The sequence below is a fragment of the Necator americanus genome, chromosome X, assembly GCF_031761385.1.
Source record: "Necator americanus strain Aroian chromosome X, whole genome shotgun sequence".
In the NCBI taxonomy this organism is placed as follows: domain Eukaryota; kingdom Metazoa; phylum Nematoda; class Chromadorea; order Rhabditida; family Ancylostomatidae; genus Necator; species Necator americanus.
This window is the reverse complement of record NC_087376.1, coordinates 24,629,959-24,654,937: the sequence shown is the minus strand read 5'-3', so window position 1 is coordinate 24,654,937 and position 24,979 is coordinate 24,629,959. Positions and strand designations below refer to the sequence as shown.

The 24,979-nt window shown below is 42.9% G+C and overlaps 3 protein-coding genes across 5 annotated transcripts; 1 reads left to right on the top strand and 2 right to left on the bottom strand.

Annotated features, from left to right (window-relative positions):
* Positions 1-1,189: 1,189 nt before the first annotated feature.
* RB195_025308 (uncharacterized protein) lies at positions 1,190-22,664 on the bottom strand (the record flags this gene model as incomplete). Of its 3 annotated transcripts, XM_064213389.1 has the most annotated exons (18): positions 1,190-1,246; positions 11,380-11,490; positions 11,551-11,649; positions 11,717-11,911; positions 13,023-13,164; positions 13,227-13,309; positions 16,610-16,758; positions 16,869-16,923; positions 17,070-17,228; positions 17,319-17,423; positions 17,486-17,559; positions 17,622-17,792; positions 17,846-17,910; positions 21,189-21,363; positions 21,732-21,896; positions 22,013-22,074; positions 22,179-22,421; positions 22,510-22,664. In XM_064213389.1, 18 exons carry the CDS (start codon positions 22,662-22,664, stop codon positions 1,190-1,192), a joined length of 2,265 nt encoding a protein of 754 aa, XP_064069268.1. The 3 variants fall into 3 exon arrangements, with proteins under 3 accessions (XP_064069268.1, XP_064069270.1, XP_064069269.1); XM_064213388.1 differs by lacking the exons at positions 21,189-21,363; positions 21,732-21,896; positions 22,013-22,074; positions 22,179-22,421; positions 22,510-22,664 and adding an exon at positions 20,023-20,198; XM_064213387.1 differs by lacking the exons at positions 1,190-1,246; positions 11,380-11,490; positions 11,551-11,649; ... (9 more) ...; positions 17,846-17,910; positions 21,189-21,363 and having other exon boundaries at positions 21,861-22,074; positions 22,301-22,421; positions 22,526-22,664.
* Positions 22,665-22,948: 284 nt separating this feature from the next.
* On the bottom strand, positions 22,949-23,467 carry RB195_025307 (uncharacterized protein; the record flags this gene model as incomplete). The annotated part of the gene is made up of 1 exon (XM_064213386.1): positions 22,949-23,467. The coding sequence occupies one exon, from the start codon at positions 23,465-23,467 to the stop codon at positions 22,949-22,951; it is 519 nt and encodes a 172-aa protein (XP_064069267.1).
* An 862-nt stretch (positions 23,468-24,329) lies between these two features.
* On the top strand, positions 24,330-24,959 carry RB195_025306 (uncharacterized protein; the record flags this gene model as incomplete). The annotated part of the gene is made up of 1 exon (XM_064213385.1): positions 24,330-24,959. The coding sequence occupies one exon, from the start codon at positions 24,330-24,332 to the stop codon at positions 24,957-24,959; it is 630 nt and encodes a 209-aa protein (XP_064069266.1).
* Between the last annotated feature and the right edge of the window lie 20 nt (positions 24,960-24,979).

The following is a 24,979-nucleotide window of genomic DNA, read 5'->3' as shown; positions in this document are numbered from 1 at the left end:
TGTGGCGAAAACCGCGATGAGGAGTTTAAAGTAGGTCAGCGCAAAACTCGAGATTTTCCGGGTCACTTATGCAATCTAGCGTTCAATCAATGCAATTCAGTGCAGTGTGAGAACAAAGACGCTACTCAAGTAGATCCAATACGATGATACCCGACCATATTCTATTCTTCATATGAACAAACAATTGGAGGCCACAAAATGTGAGTGGTCGTGTCGCCACTCAAGAACTGCATTCTATCACCTCTATGGGATAGTCGTACTCGTCAAACAACATCTTGACGTGGTACACTTGAAGTGACTCATGTACTATGTTCGGACAACATCTCCACTGTAACGTAGGAAAACTTGTTACGTTTGAAAACTTGGACGCGACTACAAGTTGAAAGAAAGCTGCCGGTTATTAAGTTATTCTAGAAGAACACGCAGAGAAGCTCGCAAAACCTGAATAAAACACCGAAAACTAGGATCTTCCAACGACCTACTAAGCAGGCTCGACACAGCAGTCCACATCACTTCTCGAAGAAGCGGACTGCTGTCAACAAGTATTGAAAGTCTGCTTTCTCTTCGTTGCTATGAACTAGAACAACCTTTCTTTTCCTAATGAAGACGACAATAAACTCTAGCATGGCATGAACTACAACATGAAATATATGTATATATATTTCATGTTCAAAACAGAACTCATGCTGTAGTTTAAGCTGATACACTTAGGATGGTTAGAAGTGAGTATTCAAAAGACACACTAGTGCGTATCTAACAGATATGATCTAGGATTCAGTCCGGACTCATGGCGCAATTCTCTCTCAACGCAAGGACGATTACGTTGATCAGATGACCTCTCTCCAACAAGACTGCCTCTTTGCCTCTAAAACGCCGAAAACTAAACCCCAAATGTTGGAACCACTTTGAAACCGTCGATAAGGTTAAACCTATTCAAAGGCCTGCCAAGGAGTATAGAAAATGAATTTATTTCGACTACTTAGAATACAACATAAATCGTTTTAGCAAATCAAAAATACATCAATCAGCCGGGTTATATTCCCACAAAGATCAAACAAGTAACAATGTGACTGCATCCATAATGTTCTAGAACGTAGACAGTACACCCGCAGTTAGCTCATGAAGATTAAAGGAAAAGTAATGAAAGAGCAAATAATGTTACAAAAAATGACCGAATAGGACAATGAAATCATGATTTTGTCGTCTCCGTACTTTCTTTCAATTTCGCATCAGCAAAGGCGAGAAGCTGAAATAAGTATTCTTCTTAAAAATTAGAAATCAAGAATGACTACAACTTATGTATTTAATAATCGTGTAGCTTCTTACTATACAAGGTCATCCCATAAATAATGTATCTTTTAAAATTCGACTGAGTATTTCGGAGGAGGATGCGATAAGCTCTGTATGTGACTATCAGAGCAGACAACAGATTTGCAGTATCCATATGTTTATTTAAAAAAAAACCTGAGAATTACAGCTACAGTGCAGCAGCGTCACTTTTTCAAAAAGTTAGCACGCAAAGGAAGCAGAAGTATATTCCGCTTACTCGATACTGGATCAATACTCTTTATGAATAGCAAAAGTGGAATAAATATATGAAAACAAAAGGGTGTTCTCCATCTTGCTGTTTAGAAATTAAAGAGATGTATTTATGTGTTGAATTTCATTTATATTTTTTGTGAGATGATTCAGAGTAAATTCTTTCTCAACATGCAGGGCAGAAATTTTCCTATCATTACTACTTGCAAAGATTATATGAGTTGCACTCGTTTTACAGGCATTATGAGCATGACGAAAAGTGTTCTACGGATCGATTTGAAATTAAAAAAAAACAACAACACAATGAAAACACCTCTTTCTGCAGATAAACAAACGGTTGCTTTTTTCTCAAAAGAAAGGCGGAAAATATCGCTATGAAGGTAAACTGGAACTGGAATATTCCTGACCCTACAAGTGAATACTTGAGTTGTTTGAAAACGGGTGGAATCAATGTTACATTCTATGTACAAAATCTTGAACTGCAAAAAAAAAAAAAAAAACATGAGCAAAGAACCTGTATCTGATCATTAAACTTCTCCAAAATACAGCATTATCTAGGAAAGAAGACGTGTGATAAGCAATTAACATACCACTCTACCGGCGTTTTCATGTTCTATTTGTGGTCGTGAAGGAGCTGTTCTTTTTTTTTTTTACCATGGATCTTGTGGAGTGGTTTTGTGGCGTTCAATAAATTGCTTTCAAGTGCTCACAAAGGCGACAAGGCGAAACAATCTTCACAAAACTTTGTTCTAAAATCTACTACGAACAATTTCAATAATTCTAATATAGAAATTTTTGCGCGCTAGGAAAAAGAGAAACGACGGCCACTCTAACAAACCTCTTCTACTTATAGCTGTTTTCTTTACAAGAACACAACTTTTTCTCAGAATACTGAAGAGAAAAAGAAAAAAAAAGAAAAAAAAAAGAGAAAAAAAAAAGAAAACAGCAAAACACAACATTCTTCTAAGAAATTTTGCTCAAACACTCCCCCGCTGTGAAAAAGTAGTCGGAAGCTGGTAAATAAAATCATACTATTACTATCGAATGGACACGTATATTCTACTCACATCACAAGCTTTCCAACTAGTTTTCCACATATTTTGTTAGAATCAATTTGTAAGAACTTGTAGTTGCATGCGTAAAAAATTACGGATGCATTAAGGTTGGTGAAATATCAGTCAAGTGTGCTAACGTGGATTTTCATAGAAATGGATTCTTCTCCAAGATATCTTTGATAAGATAGATGCCTACTTTCGAGTTCAGCGCTTCAGCTTCGGTTCTAGCATTTGAAGGCAAGGTAAGGCTGCCCCTCTCTAGCTCTCAACTTGACGATCTTAGTCTTGCTTATATGTTTACGGAATACACTCATATTAGATCAGTGGTTATCATGTCTGATCTCATCCTACATTTCATAATGGTGCTTAATTAGATGCCATTCCAAACATTTCGAACAGAGCGGATGATCACCGGCAAGAAGATAGATGAAATAATATATAATAATGAACTAGTTACTTAGTTGACGTAATTTCTACACAATAGCTCAGAACACACAAATCAGGAAAATTGTATCAGCATACATACGAAGAAGACTGAAGACGTAAGACATCGGCACAAAGTTTTTAGAAATAGTTGTGGTATGGTATTATTTATAGGATTTATTTGACCGTTGTCAATGACATGTGAAACGAGAACGTTGATAGTCTATAATGGCATGTAGCGTCTGAGGTCACTTAAACAAATGTTTTCTATTTTCAGGACAGTATACATTGAGTTGCGAGACGGCCAAGCGTGATAATGGATTTCTTCCCTTCCGAAATTACAAAATGACAAGGAAGGAAGGCACGGAGGTCGAACAGGCTCGGGCAGAGGTAACAATAAGACTTCGCAGGTTTGGTTTAGTTTCCCCAAATCAAATTTTTACAAATGAGGAGAAAAAACTTGGAACTACAGTAGACACGGTAATTATTCGTCAGAGAAAGGTGGACCCGCGTTTTTTTTTTTCGTTTTTTTTTTTCCATAACTCGCTTCAACTTGATCTCTATCATAATACCTGCGCATCAATCGATTCGTGAGTGTGTGCTCTATCGATTGGATTTAATTAGAACTACCAATAACTAACACCTACCAATAAAACACTTCCTGAAAAAAATTACCTGCCACTAATTATTAGCATACTATTATTGACAAAGAGTCCGAGATAATTGCGCCCCAAAGATGTATGATTTTTGACGACGAATATACTTCTCGAAAATTAAAATGATAGTTAGATATTCGTAGTCTACATGCTAATTCAAACAATATAATATCCCTCACAGCTGTAATATCATAACTTTGAAGATGCTGGAAAACTGACTAAATAAACATGTTTCAACTCCAAAAACTGTCGACATTAGTAGCCTAAAAATTACTTTCTTACAAAATCTACACGAAAACTACTTGTTGTTTGTTGACATGTAACTTTAGTCAATCTTTTTTTACCACCTTCAAAGTTGGACTCACCCTTGCTAACGTGTAGCAGCAAATACTTACAAAAAAAGTATTTTAGTTGTATGTTTTAAGAGTTCTAACTATATCTTATCGATAAAGCACATCATCACGAATCGAATGATGCCCGTATGCAATGATAATTATCAGACCGAGACGACTCATGAACGAAAAAAAAAACGCAGATACGCGTTTTCGTTTTTTCTTTTTTTTTTTCTTTTCATTTTCTGGCAATTAATTACCGTGCCAGCTGTAGGGCGCTTTCACGAACCTCGTAAGAATGAGTCTTGTATTTGCCCAAAGAGACCTTACCTCAACACTTTTGTGATACGCCAGTGACTTTATTTTACTTTTTAACCTTATGATACAGTACTAAATTACCTAGGCTGGAATCGTGCACAGAACTGATCCCTGCTCGTTGGATTGGTTTTTCTGTCTTTTCACATTGTATTTACTGACCAACGAGCTGTATCAAGACCTTAGCGAGTATCAACCTACCTATAGGTTCATTGTGGCGCAATTCTAACAGGTCTTGATCTCGTTTTCTGACGTTGTCTTTGAGTAATCTGTTTGCTTATTCACATCTTGTGATGTGACGAGGCGTTTGAGGGGGTAGATTACACGTATCTTTAATTTTCCAGGCTCTGAAGAAGGCGATGACGCCGAAACGTTATCCAGAATAGATCGAAAACAATCTTGGTTTTGCTCAAAACGGAATACACTACTCAACTCTGCAATGCGAAGATTCGAAAAAGAAGGTCGAAACTTGGAATTATCCACATTGTCTTCAGACCACCCGCTCATTTTGAAGAATGAAATTTTCGCATCGGAAATACACAGAGCATCGACCATTACTGCGATTTCATTAGTTACTTGTTTACTAAACGCTTCGTTGACAGTTATTTGCATTGTTCTACAACGGCCCCATATTCGACACTAAGGAGAGTTTTATCTTATTTATGGCTTATAGGACTTAATCCGAAAGGACAACACGGCGAATCAGACAGACAGGCAGGATCCAAAACGTGGGTTGGGAATGTTGATGTCTATCTTTACAATATCTTTACAATTAAGAAAAAACAAAGAAAAAAACAACCAGAGTGAAGTGCCAGAGATGCCGAGTAACAAAATTGGTACTTGAGCTAATCGGCCATTTCATACGTGCTAACGATATCGACTTCAATACGGAATCGTTCGAGGTTTTACGAACGTTTGGGTGAGGAGAGCTATCACATCAGTGTTTTTATCCGCTCGAGAAAACTTGGGGATAAATTATCGACCCCGAAAGATGATGTTTTTGGCATTAGAGCGGTCTCGCACCATCGACCGATCGTCCAGTCGCAGAAAAATTTCTTACCAACTGCGCTGCACTCGCGCCAATGGCCTAATAAAAGTCAAGTATTGTTTAGTTATGGCCGCATTGTATGCTTACATTTGCATCTATTTCAACAATACCTTCATCTATTGCTTCAATTTTCAGAACAAAGCGCGGCACGTTCACCATTAGAACCAATGTTGAAGAGCTAGTAGCTGCGAATACGAGTCTGTTTATTGCCAACACAAGCGGAGCCGAGACTATTCCGCAGTCGGAGTTGTCGCAAGTACTGCTACGAACAATATGATCTGTTTATCTTGCAACTCATATTCTGTTCTCCTCAGTACCATAAGCTGATTGTGTTTTTAGTCGTTGTTGTATGAATTTGAAGGTATAGTTGTAATTCAGTTTTCTATTTAAGCATTGTTCTTGCTTTGAGACCGCGTTTGCGATTCTGGTTGTTACCTGGTCCCGGTGGCCCTGCTTATTCTAAATGCATTTAAGTATACACTGCAGTCACACACGAGGTACATAACATGCATAGTTATCTAGATATTGGAAAAAGGTATTGTTGTCCAGTACACCCGCAAACCTCAACACAAATGGATCAAAAATTATGTGAAGTAGACGTTCTGAGCGTTTTTTCGCTTTAATTCGACGATGAAATTAACAGAGTTAGGAGTGACGGAGCTAAATGAAAAATCTGTCGTTTTGTTCGATAACGTTTGTCTATTTTGAAGGCAATATCGCAACTCCGCAATTGAAGACGCCCTCGCCCTTATTGGCAAAAATCTTGACCACTTTATTTTCACAAGCCTCTCTTGAGGTCAGTTTTGTAGCATCAACAAAATATTCCAAATGTGTGAAAAGGTGATAGTGGTTTGGCGCCAGGTTTGGACCAAACGATGGGTGTGGTAGAACCACCCATTCAAGTTCTCGGACCTTCTGGCGCATCGTTAAAGGCATCACCCCACGAATCTGATGTGGTGAAGTTTTCAGGTGGAGTATCCTTATAAGGGATAGTAGATTATGGAAAGGAGGGTGATTCCGTTCCGTTCTTCCTAATTGCCGTAAAAAACGGCCAGGAAGATGCGGCGCCGCACGAGGCTGGCGCGCTCCAGTGGAACTCCTTGTAGAAAAAAGTGCGCCAGAACGACCGAAGCCATATCTTCCGGGCTGTTTTTTACGGCAATTAGGAACAAATGGACGGAATCACTCTTCTCCCTATAATCTACTATGCCGCATACGAATACTCCACCTGAAATCCGTGCCACTTCAGATTGGTGGAGTGATGCCTTTAAAGATCTGTGCCGCCTCGCGTTATCTTAATGGAACGCAACACCTTCCCAATTGGCCAATTCTGGCCGCTTCTGGTCGATCGTCTGCTTCAATTTGGTCTGTTCTTGACGGTAGAAGCCCGAATTGAGTGTTTGCCCTGATGAGAGGAGCCCATAGTGTATGATTCCCCTCCAATCCCATCAAATACACAGCAAAACCTTCTTGTCCGGATTGGCGATCTTTGGGCCGCTTACCGCGGCTGGACCGCAGTCCTTTTAGATTTTTGTTCTGGTGATGTCACCTTGAAATTGCTGTATACTATGACTGTGACTATGATGTGGTGTTTACATCTTCAGATAAGGCTTACCAAAGACATTTAGCGAAAGCGTTCAGAACTTTTTACTTCATCTAACATTCCAATCCCTTTAGTACATAGTTTGACATGTATAGAGGCTTTTCCATGATTATTTGGGATTTCTCGCTATGGCAGGAATTTCCTTGCACATTATGCAGAGTTACCTAGATCAGTAGCAAAATGAATCGCACACTTCCGGAGTCGATATATTGGTACCAGACTTGTTTAGGACGACAAAACATTGATTTGACAAATCGGCTGCCTCTCGCAAGTCATTGTTTAGGCTACACTGGAGCTCATAACTCTCAAAGGATTCTAAGTTAAAGTGATGGCACATCCCAAGATTGATTAGCGCCAATCACTTTATCTTTTCTGCAGATAACAAGTTGTCGTAAAACAAAACTACACACCGATGTCTCCATGTGCGACTTTCGATAAACCTCGGCATTTTGATGCTTCAATAATTGTTTTCTTTAATAGAGCCGGATACGAGGTTGTTATAATCCTTTATTCGTGGCTAACGTTTCGGCAATATCGCCTTCTTCAGAGCCTGAAATGGGTGAAATCGAACGTGATTAATCCGATCAACGCCTTATCCGTCCAACAAAGAAAGTCCTACGTTAACCGTTGGGCCTCATAGCTAATAGTAGAAGAAAACGTCGTACCTTAGGATCAGCTGACTGTCCTGCCACTGCTAGATACCTGTTGTGAAGTGACTAGCGCAATCAAATATCAGCCTTAAATAAGGCGCGAGTTCCCGCGTAATAGAGAGGCATTCCTCCTTGCGATTCATATTTGGACTCTTGGAGTGGATCCAAAACCCCTCCAGAGCCTTGCGCGCCGCAATGCTAGGTTCGCACGCCAAAATCGTGATCTTAACTTCAAAATCTTCCCCGTTATGACGCCGCACCCTGTGACCACCCAATGCAGTGGAGTCACATGATTTCTGTTTGCCGTCCAGGTGTTCTTTGATTCGAATACATAGTGGTCTAGCTGATTCTCCTATGTATTTGTCACCACACTGCACACAGGAAATCATATAAACAACACATGAACTCATGCAATCACCCTCGTTGTTATCCGGGCATATTTTGCACTCCGGTGTCGTGCAAATACGATCATATAGGCGATTCCGAATGAGTATTTGCTTAAGGTTATTAGGGGGAGCTCCACGATAGCAACAGATTCTTCAAGTTTAGCTTTCCTCAGACACCGCCGAATAGCAGCGCTAGCCTCATCGGAAATAAACGGTACACAAAAGGGTACTTTCTCCATACCAGATTTGTTTCGGGTTTGTGCTCTTTTTGTGATAGGCCGCATAGGTGTGCAGCCGTTAGTGACCGCAATTTTCCTAGCAAGCTCGATAGATTCTCGTCTTTCTTCTCTTCCAGTGCAAACGGAGGTGGCCGTGCGAAACATGTTTCGTACTACCGACCTTTTAACTTGTGTGGGATGGGCAGAAAGAAAGTGAACCAGGATATTCTTATTACTGGGTTTGCGGTACCACTTTGTCCTGTGCGTTCTGTTTGAAATATGCACTTGGACGTTGAGGAAGGGTAATCATCCTCCTTTGGGCTTATCCCGAGTGAACTTTATATACTCCGACTGCTCATTTAAAATCTTGAAACAGTTGTCCATCTCTGCTTGAGACGAACAGACAAGGAAACAGTCGTCGATATATCGGCAATAAAGCAAAGATCGTGTTTCCCAAATACTTACTTACTTAGATGACCCGTCTTCACTGGACGTGCGGGCCCCAGCATCTCTTCCACTCGTTTTGTTCCCTCGCCATTGTCATCCAAGATGTTCTCAAGTTACGTGAGTGACGTTGACTTCGAGGTCCTTGAGCCGTATCCAGCTGAGCTCTCAGCTGGTCCATCCATGCAGCGAACACGTCACCCCATCTCGTTGGCGATCTCCCTCGGGGGCGTTTAGCGTCCCTTAGGATCCACTCTAGCGTTCTTTTAGTCCATCTATCGTCAATTCTTCTCATGATGTGACCGGCCCATCTATGTTTTGCTTTCGATACATATTCTGCTGGGTCGCGAAGACGGGACATTCCTCTTAAGTCGGAGCTACGAAGCTGCAAGGTGTTGTGTGCGCCGGTTAAACTTCAGGAGACATCTCTCAAGGGCTCTGTGGGTAGTAAGTAGCTTCCTAGACATGGCCGCGGTGTCTGCCCACGTTTCCTCTGCGTAACAGAGCGCTGGAAGGAATGTCGAGTCGAACAGATGGGCACGAAGATCTTGATCCGTCAGTTGGTCCGTAGCTTCCCTGACGGATGCGAATGCTTCCCATGCTGCTCTCATTCTTCTATTCAGTTCTTCCTTCTATTCAGTTTCCCAAATTGGTGCCTCAATTTTAGCCATGGAAGCAATGGCGAGCGTTGGCGCCAACCGTTGTCCCATGACAAGACCCCTGATTTGCGCAAAATAGTTGCCAGACCATCTAAAGACAGTGCATTTGAGACATTCCCTGAGAACAACCATCAACTGCTCCACGGAAAAGCCATACAGGTTTATTGAGCTTTGGTGTTCAGTTAAAAGCTCAAAAACTGCTTGCATAGCCGAGTCGTTGGAGACGTTCGTGTACAATGCAGTAACATCGAAAAACTCCATTACGCATGAGTTATCAAAATGTGTGTTCTTTAGGTGGTCCAAAAACATATGGGTGTTCGTAAGGTGGGCTGGTACGAATTTCAACAGCTGCACCAATACTACGTTTAAAAACCAAGCGATCCTGTCTGTGGGACCTCCTACGCAGCTTATGATAGGTCTTACCTTGAGCGTTGAAGGATCTTCAGAGGCAAGCTCACTATCAGAGTTCAGCTTGTGAGTTTTTATTAGGAGGTACAAGACAGGACACGCAGGTAACTCTGTTTTAAGCCGGGTCGCAGTCGAGGGTGGTAATTGCGTTGATTTACTGGTACTCATCCATACCCTATTGAGTCTACGGTGTTGCGCTAGAAATTCTTCGACAGTGGAAGAGAAATAGAGGGAGCTGTGTTGGAGGTGACATAATGTGAGGGCTTCGTCTAGATGAGGAAGAGAGGCTCTATCATTGAGACAGAAGATCACAGTATCTCGCCAATCCATCCACTTTCTACATCGCTGTCTGACTCATCGCGTGGTACCAAAGTTCATAGATCAAAAGCAACTTCACGTTCTGTGCGGTGTACCAAAGAACGGCAGACAATTGGTGGACATCCAAGCGCGTCCTCACACCTATGCGGCCTATCACAAAAAGAGCACAAACCCGAAACAAATCTGGTATGGAGAAAGTACCCTTTTGTGTACCGTTTATTTCCGATGAGGCTAGCGCTGCTATTCGGCGGTGTCTAAGGAAAGCTAAACTTGAAGAATCTGTTGCTATCGTGGAGCTCCCCCTAATAACCTTAAGCAAATACTCATTCGGAATCGCCTATATGATCGTATTTGCACGACACCGGAGTGCAAAATATGCCCGGATAACAACGAGGGTGATTGCATGAGTTCATGTGTTGTTTATATGATTTCCTGTGTGCAGTGTGGTGACAAATACATAGGAGAATCAGCTAGACCACTATGTATTCGAATCAAAGAACACCTGGACGGCAAACAGAAATCATGTGACTCCACTGCATTGGGTGGTCACAGGGTGCGGCGTCATAACGGGGAAGATTTTGAAGTTAAGATCACGATTTTGGCGTGCGAACCTAGCATTGCGGCGCGCAAGGCTCTGGAGGGGTTTTGGATCCACTCCAAGAGTCCAAATATGAATCGCAAGGAGGAATGCCTCTCTATTACGCGGGAACTCGCGCCTTATTTAAGGCTGATATTTGATTGCGCTAGTCACTTCACAACAGGTATCTAGCAGTGGCAGGACAGTCAGCTGATCCTAAGGTACGACGTTTTCTTCTACTATTAGCTATGAGGCCCAACGGTTAACGTAGGACTTTCTTTGTTGGACGGATAAGGCGTTGATCGGATTAATCACGTTCGATTTCACCCATTTCAGGCTCTGAAGATGGCGATATTGCCGAAACGTTAGCCACCAATAAAGGATTATAACAACCTCGTGTCCGGCTCTATTAAAGAAAACAATTATTGATACACAGCGATGTTCCGAATCAACTACACTACTTTCTCTTAGATCAAGAAAATTCTGAAGCGGAATGAGACTAAGCTGGTCAAAGTTTGGCGTATTAACAGATAATAGGTATTCTTCAACCAATTCAAGGAGTCAGCAGATCAAATACGCTCATAACTTTCATTGATGAGGAGTCTTACGCCAAATATAAGAGGACGCTAAGTGTAAGCTCCCAAATGTGATATAATCAAATATGAAAAATTGTGTAAATACTTGAAAGAAGATTAACTCCAACGGCACACGGGAGAAATTTTGCTATTATTACCTTCAAAAACTCTACCTGTTCTTTCATAAGCTGCCGCAAATCAATTACATCATGCTCAAGTTCTTCTATTCGTTCTAACCTTTCCCCGTCTACCTCCAGCAAATCGTCGTATTGAGCGGTTAGAACCTTCAGATAGTTCGAAATAAAACTAGGAGAGTCAAAACATGACGAAGTAAATGAACCAACCTGTAGCGTCTTTTCCAACTGCCGCACTTGTTCCTCCAACTGAACACAACGAATGGCTTCCTGCTCTAAGAAACTAGTCTTTCTCAAAGACATTTCATGCTAAAATCAAGCAGAAGAAGGAAATTTCCGTAGTATGTGGAGATTATACACCAACAGGAGCACTTACTACGTTAGGAAGTGCTGCAAATGAAAATAGTGCAATCTGAGAGTTATTTAGAGGGAACCCTTTGAAGGAATCGTTTTCTGAATTATTGACATGCATGAGAGGTTGATTCCGGGAAGAAGTCTCAACAGAATTAGCGCACACAGCCTGTTGGCGTGCTTCAGCAAGGGACGATTTCAGCGATTCGTTTTCGTCCATCTGAAATTACTTGCAATCAATAAAATAGTTCCTAGAATGTTCACAATAAAGCAAATTCTAACAATTTAATGGTATTGTGCAATAGCCGACTAGAAAATGTAAACCGACTACATCTTCTTTCTTTCGATTTCGATCACACCACCTATTACTCTCATCTGCTGCTTTGAAAGAAACAGCGAGCACCGAATGTCTTGACTTGGATAATCGCGTTGCTGTAGGGGTTTCCCGGATACCCCGTTGAAGGCATTCAGAACCAACTGTGGTTGAAGAAGACAATTGTTTATCTCTTAGCGGGCACATGCTTACATTCGTCATCTCAATTTTTAGAATTTTTGCCAACCCACAATGTTGAAAAAGTGAAGAAAATGTTCTTAGTAAGAAAAGTGCAGTACAGAACCGCCGATCGCAACCCCTTTACATTCACTGTTTGATGTTAGTTGGACTGCGATTCTTTCATAGCACAATGTGTCATTAAATTGTACTAAGTTTCATCGAACGATGAATAGTCTTCCGAAAGGAATTTAGCGTAGAAACAAGCGACACACTGGAACAGAGTACGCTCATCGTCGAATTTGAAAAATAAAATTATGTTGTTGCGCAGCAAATGTAAAACAAAAAAAAAACACTGCTGCAGTAAAAGAACAATCTAACTTATCTATCACCCAAAATGGGAAATCAGTAACGTTTCTCCACTATTTCCGTGGATCTGCTACCATTCCTCTGCATTTCGTTACACAAAAATACTAATATTTTTGAGCAAGTCGGGGAACAACTCAGGAAACAGGAGTTTCAAAAGGTGCTCATCACACGCCTGAATGATTAGGTATTAGTACTGTTATGTATCACTCCTTTTTTTCAACTATGACGTATAATCATAAGTTTTTTTCTAGAAGTTAACACAATATTTCATAGTGTGCTTGTAACGAGAAAAATGAGGTTACAATGTCGATGGTTTTATGAAAATATGTGATTTATTCTCATACAATTATCGCTTCCCCAAGACTACGCATATCTGTAGAGAAATGTGCAAAAAAAAAAGGAACAAAACGGAGGTTAAATATAGCGGCACAACCTCTGGCAATACTTAAGCTTCACAGCAAAACCAACTAACTAGTTCCTTTAGGCTGCTCCGAACAGTTTTGCATTCATTAGTGAGCACAGAATTCTCCTCGCGCAACTCGTCCAGAGATCTTGCGTCAGCTACTCTCGCTGACCTCAACTCGGATAACGAAGATTCATTGTTCTTCAGCACACTTTAAGAGTAATAATTTACAAATCTTAGCCATGTGACACTTAAAATAAATCAGTTACTTACCCCGCTAGTTCTTGTTCGAGATGTTGCACTTTCTGATTGACTATTGTCAGCTCCTGAAGGTGGTGAGTAACCAACGAGTCATTCTAAAAATATAGTCAATTGCGAAGGTAAAAACCAAACAATTGTTAGGTCATTTCTCCATTTCTACATTCATTATGCATTAGAAATATACAGAATAAAGCGAAGATTTCTGCAAAAAGGCTATTAAATGAAGATGTAAGCGTATTTGTTGTGAGAAAATTGGCCCATTTTCTCCATCCGAGGCACGCCATCATTTGTCCATTGAGCTAATCTTGCGACCAGATTTCACAACTGCTTTTTGTCGAATTTCGAGAACCCCCCTATCTTGCTATCTTCACTTCTGAGCGGGTATGACAAGTCAAAACGACATGAAGCGCGGTGCAGTTGGATAAGCGGTTACACTCGAAGCAGTGCGGTGGAGCGCAGCGGTTAGGTCTGAACGAGGACCCTTGCTACCACCGTTCACTGTTGCGTTTCGCGATTGTCCCACCTCGATTCCAACCGCTATCTTCACCGCAGCGCAACCGCAACCTTCGAGCGCAACCGCCTAAGCAACTACAGCGTGCTTCATGTCTTTTTTACCCAACTATAGTCGGTAGGAGGTTCGGCGACTGCACAGTCGCCGAACCCGACACTGCCCCACACCCAACCATGCCTTTCGCCCTACAGGTTTCGATAAATTGGGCACAAACTACACTCAGGAAGACACTGCCACACATATATGTGGTAAATGAAGTCAATGAAATGGATGTTAACAATAGGGAACGGTGTTCGGTGGATGTGAATGTGGAAAATGCGCCAAGGATCAAAGATCGCAATGCCAAATGTCGGCGCGTTGCCGAAACGGCCGTGCTAGCTAACAGATGCACGTGAACGAAGCGAACTGCCGACATTTGCAGGATGCAGGAGACAGAATTCCAATAAGTCGAAGAGCAGTGAGCGCATTCTCGACTAGGTTGACTAATACAAGCATGTCATCGCCAACATGACGTCTTTAAGTTGCCCGCAGAGTTCAGAACCCTGAGGCCGCGCAGTATGGCGGCTCTGCTTTGGTGTTATTGAGCGCGCTATTGTGAGTAGTCAACAACTACCAGAACCGCGGAACAGCCAAGCTGCGCTGTTCTGAACTTTGCGGGCAACCTTAGCTCACAATCCCACCTGATTATATCTACGGCGATAAAACCAAAACAAATATCAACTTCGTTCGGATACGATACCATGGCCAAGCGTTTATCTCTGGCGCAAAAAACGTACCATATGAAATGATCATCACGGAGCATTGGCCTGTTATCACAAAGAGAAGTAAATCACGAAAACAAAATTTCAATGAGTGGATCGGGTAAATCCGCAAGTGGCGGTTGAATGGGAGGTTAAAACAGATACTATTTTCCCTACTCATATGCTAACTGTAACAACTATCGACGATCTGGCAGCGAAATATTAAATACAACGCTGCCTCAGGACTAATTCAACAATGATTTCGAGGGCAGTATATCTAGGTGAGGAGTCGAAGATGACAGATGAATCGCACTGCACTGCGGTGCCCAACCGATCATCAAAGAAGTGTTTTTATCCTCCTAGACAAGTCACATACCGATTTACCTACCATGAAGGTGAACGGTTTGATTATCACAACTGCGGTTTCGAACCATCGATCGCGTAGTCACAGCCTGACCTTCTCCGGACCGCGCTACACCCAGCCTCCGATCAATATCATGCTTTAAAAAATGCTATAATTCCTTCTTACTTTCGCAATAACACAAGCTGCTGCAATTCCCCCCACACCATAGAATTATGAGACTATGAGAAATGCTCCCGCTTCCACGAATCGAGAAGGGATTATACCACAATTCCTTGCTTATGCCCAAGTATTCTTTTCAAATGTTATAATCGGACCAAAACGACATGAAATGGGCGGCTACGAGTAGGCGGCTGTGCACGAGACGGTGCGGTGGAGCGTGGTAGCTAGGATCGAAAGGGGACCCTGGTTAGGACTCATCGCTGCAGATCGCGGCACTACTATCTCGATCCTAGCCGTTAATAAAGAAATATCGCAAGTTTTTAAAGAATAAAATTGGAGTGAGTTGAACGGTTTTTAGGCGGCAGCTTCATAGTTCCGTACGATACACACTTCTACTTTCGAAGCTTCCAAAACACTTGTTGTTCCTGCTCTGTATGAGTTCATTGGGCGGTTAGCGATTGCACCTCTCTATAAGTTCGAAAAGCAATTGGCCAACCCTAACCAAGCTATCCAGCAGGAAGGCGAGGAGGAAGGAGAATGCATTTTTCTGCATTTCCTTCCCTTCAAAAACAGCTGATGCGAGCAACCACCTTCATTTTGCAAATGTCAGCATAAATGAAGGGAATGACTATACGTTACGCATGCAATCACAGGCATATACAAAGTGTAGTGGCCCAATTGTCAAGGCGTAGTTATCCTAATCAGATCGCAAAACGTCCTGATGGTTGGTTTCTGCCGATCCACCTCAATCCTGGCTCATCAAATCGGGAAAGTACAGTTCTTTGTTCATGAGCGTGAAGCAGGGGCAAATGAAACTTCCACTAATTTTAATGGGAGGGGTCCTCCAGGAGCGTTGTTAAGACAAGCATTACTGCACAGCTAACATTGTTAAAGGTGTGATTCACCACAATCAAGTTTTGAAAAAGCTTAGATGTACGCTCGAAATAATCCAAAGTTAAAAATTTTTCTCGATAACGTTAGTAACACGTTCCTCCAAAGATTAGATGATTAGATTAGATGAAACAACATCACTTCCAAATAATTTGGAGAAACAATCTATAAAGCTGCGCAGAATTAAAACCGAATAGAATACTGACCAACAAGAAACTAACATAACAAATCGAGTGAACAAACAAAACAGAAACGTTATCATATTGAAAACTTCTAAGGCACTGTCTAACGAGAATCGAGTCTAAGCAGTCAGTCCAAGCAGGTTGGAAAAAGTGGCACCTTCCGTGATCCGAACTTCGATATGTATATTGGAGAAGATTGATTTCCATCAAGTTTTCCATGGTTATCGTGACACTGCTACTCAAACATATCCAAAGAAAAAGATCTTCGGGACCTACTGTAACTATCAAACAGTCTATGTACTATGTTGTCACACAAGTTGCTTTCCCATTCTTCTGATATTTTTTACTCAGCAACAAGGTTCCTATCCACAATATAGTCTTCAGTAGAATAGTAAATAATCCTCGCCAATAGATATGATAGATTATTGACTCTTCTGGCGTAAGGCTTAGACTGCTGCGAGTTATAGTGTTGACAATCACGGAAAGAAACTTATGGGGTAACCGAGTAGAATAAATAACATTAAATGATGAACGCAAAGAACACCTACCTTCTCTCTAAGTTTTCTGAGCTCCTCGCGAACAATATCAAGCTCTTTCTTGTTGGCGCGAAATTTCACATCAGCTTCTTCACTAGCACGTTGTTCACGATGGAGTGCTTGTTTCAGACCATTAATTTCCTCAATCAACGGCATGTTTGCTGAAGAACATACACATAATTTTGGGCTACTGATTTTTTAAGCACCAGCATCCTTGGTTCGGGAATTATTCTGCACTTATAACTGTGCTCACAAGGAGAACCTGACTAACCTTGAGAAAAAGATTCAGCAACGTTGTTCCTTTCATTAAGAACAACATCAAGCCGCTGAAACAAACAAAAATTAGGAAGAGGCCAAACAAGAACAAAACCTGATTATATCATCCATGCGTCTTTGAAATTATGTTTACTAAATGTTTTCAAATGATTACAAGTGATAACAACACAATAGTTACATAAAGAGTATGACCAACATTTTCGGTACTTCTTAATTGTGAATTTAGTCGTTCTATGTGCGCACGAGCTTCCTGTAGTTCAGCGTTGACCGTGGCTGCTGTTTCAATTGCTCGTTCACCAGCAAGTCTCTGAGACCAATTCGCAGACTGCATCATCTCCGTTTCTTTGGTAAGCTTCTGTAAATGCATTCAAAGTGTTAGCAATAATCAATAACAGGACAATTTGGAGAATAACAATAGAAAATCCGATAACCATACTATACTAACTTTGTTGAAGTCAGTGAGATGATTTATCTGTCGTCGCGCTTCATCAATTTGGCGCTCCAAATCAGCCACAAGCTTACTCTGCTCCAGCACATGCTTTTGAGCAACCTAGTGATGCAACCATTGGTGGCAAAAGAATAACACTGAACATTTTTGAAACGAGAACTTGCCTCTGTAGTAGTTGCACGCTGCGACTGCTCCTTTACCATTTGCTCAACACTCGACTCAAATTGCTCTATCATACCTTCAATATTATAGGTCAATTTAATACTACTCTATTTCCCAATTATAGAAAAAAAAAATAACATTTAAGAGAAGATATTTCCTCCTTTTGTAATTCAATAGTTTCCTCAGCACGAAGTTTTTCGTCCTTAAGACGTTTTCGCTCCGCCTTGACTTTTTCTAACTCCACAAGTTCGCTTCTTAGGCGCCTTATTTCACGTGCTTGTTTCCCCGAATGATCCGATAGACGTTTCCCTATAATCGAAAGACATGACACTCAGTTCACTAACAACAACACTTGATCCTACCTTCAGTGAGAAGATCTTCTAACTCTGCCTTCTTCCCATCTAGTTCTTTTTTCAGATACACTTGTCTGAGAAATCAAATCAGAGAAAATAATAGTACAAACAAAAAAGTAATCACCATAATTGATCATAACAGCCTAGTCTTATGAAAACAGTAAAGAAGATTACGCATAGGGAAGGAAACAAAATGTCGTAAAAGCTTGATAACTCAAAGAAATTACCATACGAAGTATTACTAGCCAAACACTTACAATGCAATTTGAAAAGTACTTCCTTGTGTTACCTCTATTGCTAGAAACTATCCCTTCAAACCTCTGGCTCGAACTGCAGGCAACCCTATACTTTCGAGCGTAAGTCAGAGTAAATTGTGTTGCACCGTGGTGACACTGCGTCCTTAGTTAAGGAGTGCACTGGTCTCCGCAGAGCACGAAAACCTCCGCCGAGTTCTTTTCTTCTCGTTTTTTCAGTTCTCTTTTTTCATTAAACATCAACAACACAACACCGACCATTATGACTTATTATTATGTTAAGTGTTGTACATTATTTTTGTTCGTGGAGTTATTTAACTTACTACGAAAACATTTTTTCCTCCAAGACAAGATAATTATCGACGACTTTGTCCCGTATGACCATAGAAAAACTGTAGTTGGGTCAAAACGACATGAAGCATGGACAGTCGCGTAAGTGGCCGCGCTCAAAATGGTGGGGTGGAGATAACGGTTGGAATTGTGGTGGGACCATTGCAAACTGCAGCGATGAGAGGTGTTGCATGGATCCTGATTCGATCCTAACCGCAGAGGTGGTGCAGATTTCAGGTGGAGTATTCGTACACGGGATCATAGATTATGGAGGGGAAGGTGATTTCGTCCATTTCTTCCTAATTCCCGTAAGAAACGGCCCGGGAGCTACGGCTTCGAGCGTTCCGGCGCACCATTTTCTACAACGAGTTCGATTGGAGCGCGTCAGCCTTGTGCGTGCGCCGCATCTTCCGGGCCGCGTTTTTTACGGCAATTAGGAAGAAATGGACAGAATCATCCCCTCTCCATAATCTACTAAGCCGTATACGAATACTCCACCTGAAATCCGTACCACCTCAGATTCGTGGGGTGATGCCTTTAAATTGAGATTGAACGCTTTCTTTATAGTCGCAGTACCAGTGAACTTTTTTTTTCGCTAGTTCAATAGTTTCTTCTCGTGCCAGGTATTTCCTCAAAGACTTGAGGTTACATGAATTGAGTTTCCACCTCACTCTTTTTCGCGTAATTGTGCACAATTAGCATGCCTCTAAGACGCACCTTGAGATTATACTACAAGCGAAAGAAAAAACACTAATCATGCACACTTATGAGAGGAAATGAATTGAAAATTAAACCGCAATAAACTGAGGTCACACAGGCGTCCTAACAGCGCAACAAACGATAAAACTAATGGAAAAGTACCAGCTAAGGGCACATAATTCTATGCATGCATATTACTTGCACAAAAGCATGGAAAAATAATGAAAAATTACGAGAAAGAAAAGGAAGAGAGCTTCGAGGAGCTTCTCACGCTCTACGGAGAAAGTTCAGTGCACGCCTTCACCGAGAGTGCAACGCATCTCCTCAGCATAACGGGTTCTACACCTGCTATATATCTCGAAACATTTCCAATGAGAAGGTGCGCAATTCCACGGATCTTCCTTATTAGAAGGAACACAGACGGTTCGTCGCGAGGATACGTGGCACGTCTCCAGGTGGCGAATAGAGGGCTCATTGCGGACCAACAGCGATCTTGTACCTGTCCTGAGACGTGGGTGGATTCAGAGACAAGAACAAACAGAACAAACAAGCTTCACCTGTCTATAACGAGAGGAGCACAGCCCAAAACTCATGGGACTAGAGGCTTGCAACCTGCCCGTGGTTCAAGTGACTGGGAAGTTCAAGGGAGGAGTTTGGAGGCGCCTACAACAAATAAGCTCCACTCTGGGAGAACGTAACGTTCTCCCAAAACTCATGGGACTAGGGGCATGCAACCTGCCCTTGAGTTTTCAATTTTTATACAGAACACAGTAATAGAAAAGAGCCTGTTGATTCCGGAGGAAAGCCTGGTACGGTAACGCCAGAAAGGAGGGGGATGTAGGAGTCATATAGGCTACCGACGACGGAAAAAGACTAGGATGACATTCTGTACTTATAACGCACGTACACTGACATCGGAAGCGAGCATCGAAGATCTGATTATGCAAGCCAGGAATTTTAAGTACAACGTCATCGGACTGATCGAGAAGAGGCGACGCCACCCACTGAATGCCGTGTATGACACCGGAGAAGTTCACCACTCCACCAACTCCTCTACTGCCGACTGTTCTTAGGAACATGCGACAGTAGAGGAGTTGGTAAAGTGTCTTCGTCAACACGTATATGGCAGACAATCCGAATCGGATGTTTATGGATGAGAAGATGTGGTTCGACAATAGCTTTGACAATCTTCGTCGATTACGCTCCAACATCAAGTTACAAGGAAGAAAAAGTCGAAGCTTTCTATATGGACCTGGAGAAGTTCTACAGGGAAGATCATACCTTCTAGAAGGTCATATTTGGTGATTTCAACGCCAAAACTGCCCCCAGAAGGACGCCTGCAGAACTTCACACCGGAACCCACATCCTTCAACGGAATGAGGGAGAGAGGCTTTCCGAGTTCATCATGACCATATATGTGAACTCGCAATTCCAGAAGCTCTCCTCTCTACGCTGGACGTGGGAGTCACCCAATGGAGGGTATCATAATGAAACTGACCACATCATCGTCAGTAAAAAGTTTTGCATGACGGATGTAGCTGCTGTACCAAAGTTTTATACGGGATCGGACTATCGTATTCTTCGAGGAAGATTTTCTTTCACACGAAGAGGGGAAAAAGCCGCAAAGTTCTACTAAGGAAGACCTTAAAGAGAGAAGAACAGAAGTGTTGGTTGAAGCTGCAGAGGCGGTAAAGTGCATTCGCTACGCCCGCCGAGACTTGTGAAGTTCTCCAGGCGTCCAGGCGCCCGCCGAGACCAATCGCAGGACGAAGATGGCTGCCCTCCGGAGGCCGAAGGGAACAACCATTGCATCGAGAAGGGGAATGGAGAAAATCATCTGCGACTTCTACTCTGATCTCTTCGGCAACCATGTCCACTTGCCTCCTCACCATCACCATCCGAGGAAAGACGGACATGTCATTCCAGAGGTTCGGTCCGAAGTGCGGCATTCTATTATGTCGGTGAAGAATCACGTACTTCACCCGGTCCCGACAGAATCAAGTCTGAACATCTGAAGTACCTACCGCCAGTCCTCATCAACCCACAGAGGCTCTTCACTCCTTGATTACCTTGACTCCCACTCATCTTCGAACTGGTCGAGCAGGCGCCAGTAATTCTTCCATTTGTCCCGACCGTATGCCAAAGGCGCCCAGTGGTTCCTCCTTTCGCGTGAGACACGAAGAGCATCATAATTTTCTTTGAAGGACTTCGTGAAGAAATCTGACCATCGGGTCGACGGTTTTCCTGTAGTGCGCTTAATATCGCAGGAAGCCCAGTCGCTCACGGCTCTGGTCCAACGGTTGTCATTAAAGCGCATCAAGTGCCCTGCCAACCTTATTTTACTTTCCTTGGCAGAGCGTCGCTGACGTAGGATAAAACTTCAAATCCCGTCCCTCACTTACGTGGAGTGGGATACTCCTAGCATCACTCTCAATTGCGCGTTCAGTGACGCTCACCGCGTTTTCTTCTTGGTTGTGAAATGCCTAGGTTTCCGAAGCATAGATTAAAGCAGGAAATACGGTGGTGTTGAAGAAGTGAGCAGCGAACCGGGCGTTCTTGGTCTTCTTCACTACATCCGCATCCACATCCATGCTCTTATACGCTCCCCAAACCGCTCTTCTCCTCCTGCCCAGCTCGGGGGTCAGGTCTTTCATCATGTTCAGTTCCCGACCCAGATAAACGTAGCCAGTGCATTCGGATATGTTCGTTCCGTTCAGCGTTAATGTCGCATCCGAGACACATCAGTAACGCATGAACAGCATCTTTTGGAGATTCAGCTGAAGGCCCATGCATCTACATGTTTCGTCGAATTCGGTCAGCATTCCTTCCGCTTGACTGATGCTAGACGTTATGAGAACGATGTAATCAGTAAAATGGAAATGGTGTAGCAGACCATCAATCTTCACTCCCATGTCATCCCATTCCAATCCTCGCATCGCGTTCTCGAGAGTGGCACTGAATATTTTGGGTGAGATTGCATCACCCTACCGGACCCTCTTCATCACGTCAATGATGATATTCTTGCAGTATAGCGAAATTTCGTGAAATTACTATAAAACTCTCGAAGTAACTTTATATGTTGAGTAGGGACGCTTTGGCTGTCCAGGGCTTCCATGACCACTTTCGTCGCAACTGGCTCGAAGGCCTTGTTCAAGTCGATGAAAGTGAGACATGGCGGCACCTTGTACTCTCGTGATATCTCGATGAGTTTCGAAGCAGTGTGAATGTGGTCAATTGTGCTGAATCCTTTTCGAAACCTTGCTTGCTCGCATGGCTGTCCATCATCCAAGACTTTTTCAATCCTATTAAGAATCACTCTTGTAAAGAGCTTGTAGATGACGGACAGTAAGCAGATTGGGCGCCTCTCTGCATAGCCTTGCGAGCTCGGACGTGAGTTCTTGCTTACCTGCAGCTCCACGCTGGCGTATCAGCTCAAGAGTTTCAAGAGACAGGCGCTTCTTGGTGGTTTTAAAACTCTCAGTCTTCCTCGTGCAGTCCAGAAGGTGCTCAACGAACCGGTCATATTCCTCGTCGATGTTGTGCATTGTGGAGTGTTCCCAAAAGCCAGCTAGAGTAGCGAAGACATCCCATTTAATGGTAGTTCTCTCTCTCTTCTCTCTTCTTTCCTTGTGAATGAAAATCTTCCTCGGGGGAGGCGATGGTCCGATCCCGCATAAAACTTTGGCAGAACAGCAGCATCCGCTAGGCAGAACCTATTACTGACGATGATATGGTCCGTTTCATTACTGTACCCTCCACCGGGTGACTCCCACGTCCAGCGACGAGGAAGGCATATGGAATTGGGAGTTCCCATGGATGGTCTTAGTCGTCACGATGAACTCGGAGAGCCTCTCCCCCTGTTCATCCCATTGTAGGCCGTAAGTTGTTCTGGCATTCTTCTGGGGCCGATTTTGGCGTTGAAATCGCCAATTATGACCTGGTAGAAGGTATGATCTTCTCTGTAGAACATCTCCAGGTCCATATAGAAAGCTTCGACTTTTTCCTCTTCGTAGCTTGATGTTGGAGCGTAAGCGACAAAGATCGTCAAAGCTGGCGTTGAACCACATCTTCTCATCCGCAGACGTCCGATATGGGTCGTGAGTTGTTCGAAAGAGTCGATGGTCTTTGCCACACTCGTGTTGACGAAGACGCCAACTCCACCTACACCTCTATTGTCGCGTGTTCCTAACAGTTCTTCTCCAGTTTTATATACGGCGTTGAAAGGATGGCGTCGCCTCGTCTCGGTCAGTTCAGTGACGTCGTACTTAAACTTCCTGGCTTGCATCGTCAGATCTTCGATGGCCACTTCCGATGCAAGCGTACGTGCGTTATAATCATAGATCCTCATCCTAATCCTTTTCCGTTTAGGTATCCTATCTGACTGCTGCAACCCCGTCTTTCTTGGTGCTACCGTACCAATCTTTCCTCTGGAATCAGGAGATTCTTTTCTATCACTTTGGCATGCCTAAAATTTTAAAACCCATGGGCAGGTTGCATGCCCCTAGTCCCATGTGTTTTGGGAGAACGTTGCGTTCTCCCGGAGTGGACAGATGGAGCTTATTTGTTGGGGACGACTCCAAACCGCCTCCCTTGCACCTCCCAGTCACTTGACTGCAGACTTTTGGCCGGAACGACATGCGGGATACAAAGATGTCATGAAACAGTCCTGACTCATCACATCCTTGTATCCCGCACGTCGATCCAGCCAAAAAACAGGGAGTCCATCCTTTGAATCCATCCACATCTCTGAGCAAGCACTTCCGGTCTTCCGTTCCGCGATCAGCCCCCTATCCGCTACCCGTGGACGCGCCACGCAGCCTCCCGACTAATCGGCTGTGATCCCTCTAGTGACGGAGATACGTGGCTTCATTCGTTATCTGTCGGAATGCAAGGTTCCTAAACAATGGAAAACCAGCAAGACCGTGCTGTTGTATAAGAAATAAGAATCCACATGACTTCGGCAACTATCGTCCAATCCGCTTACTGTCTGTCATTTACAAGCTCTACACAAGAGTAATCCTAAACAGGATAGAAAGAACATTAGGTGAAGGGCAACCATGCAAGCAAGCTTGGTTTCGAAAAGGGTTCAGTACGATTGACTACATACAAATGGTTTCAAAACTCACAGAAGTATCGCGAGTACAAAATGCCGCTGTCTCACTTTCATCGATTTGAAGAAAGCCTTTGATACAATTGAGACCGAAGCGGTCATGGAGCTCTTGGACAACCAAGGCGTCCCTAGTCCATACATAAAGATACTTCGTGAGTTGTATAGCAACTTCACGAGCAAAATTTTCCCATTTTACAATGCTGTCATAATCGACGTAAAGAGAGAGGTTCGTCAGGGTGACACAATTTCACCCAAAATATTCAGTGCCACTCTCGAGAACGCGATGCGAGGATTGGAATGGGATGACATGGGAGTGAAAGTTGACGGCAAGCATTTACGCCATCTTCGTTTCGCTGATGACATCGTTCTTATATCAACAAGCATCAATCAAGTGGAACGGATGTTGGCCGAATTTGATGAAACGTGTAAAAAGCTCGGTCTTCGGCTGAACCTAGACAAGACAATGTTTGTGAAGAACGGATGGGTTTCTGATGCCCCTTTCACGCGCAACGGAATGAACATATCCGAATGCTCCAGCTATGTATATCTAGGTGGAGAAATCAACTTGATGAACGACCTGACCTCCGAGCTGGGCAGAAGAAAACGAGTGGCTTGGGGAGCATTCAAGAGCATTGAGGATGTAGTGAAGAGGACTAAGAAAATCCGGCTACGTGCTCACTTATTCAACACCACCGTTTTTTCTGCTTTGACCTACGCTTCAGAAACATGAGCGTTTCGCAAACAGGAGGA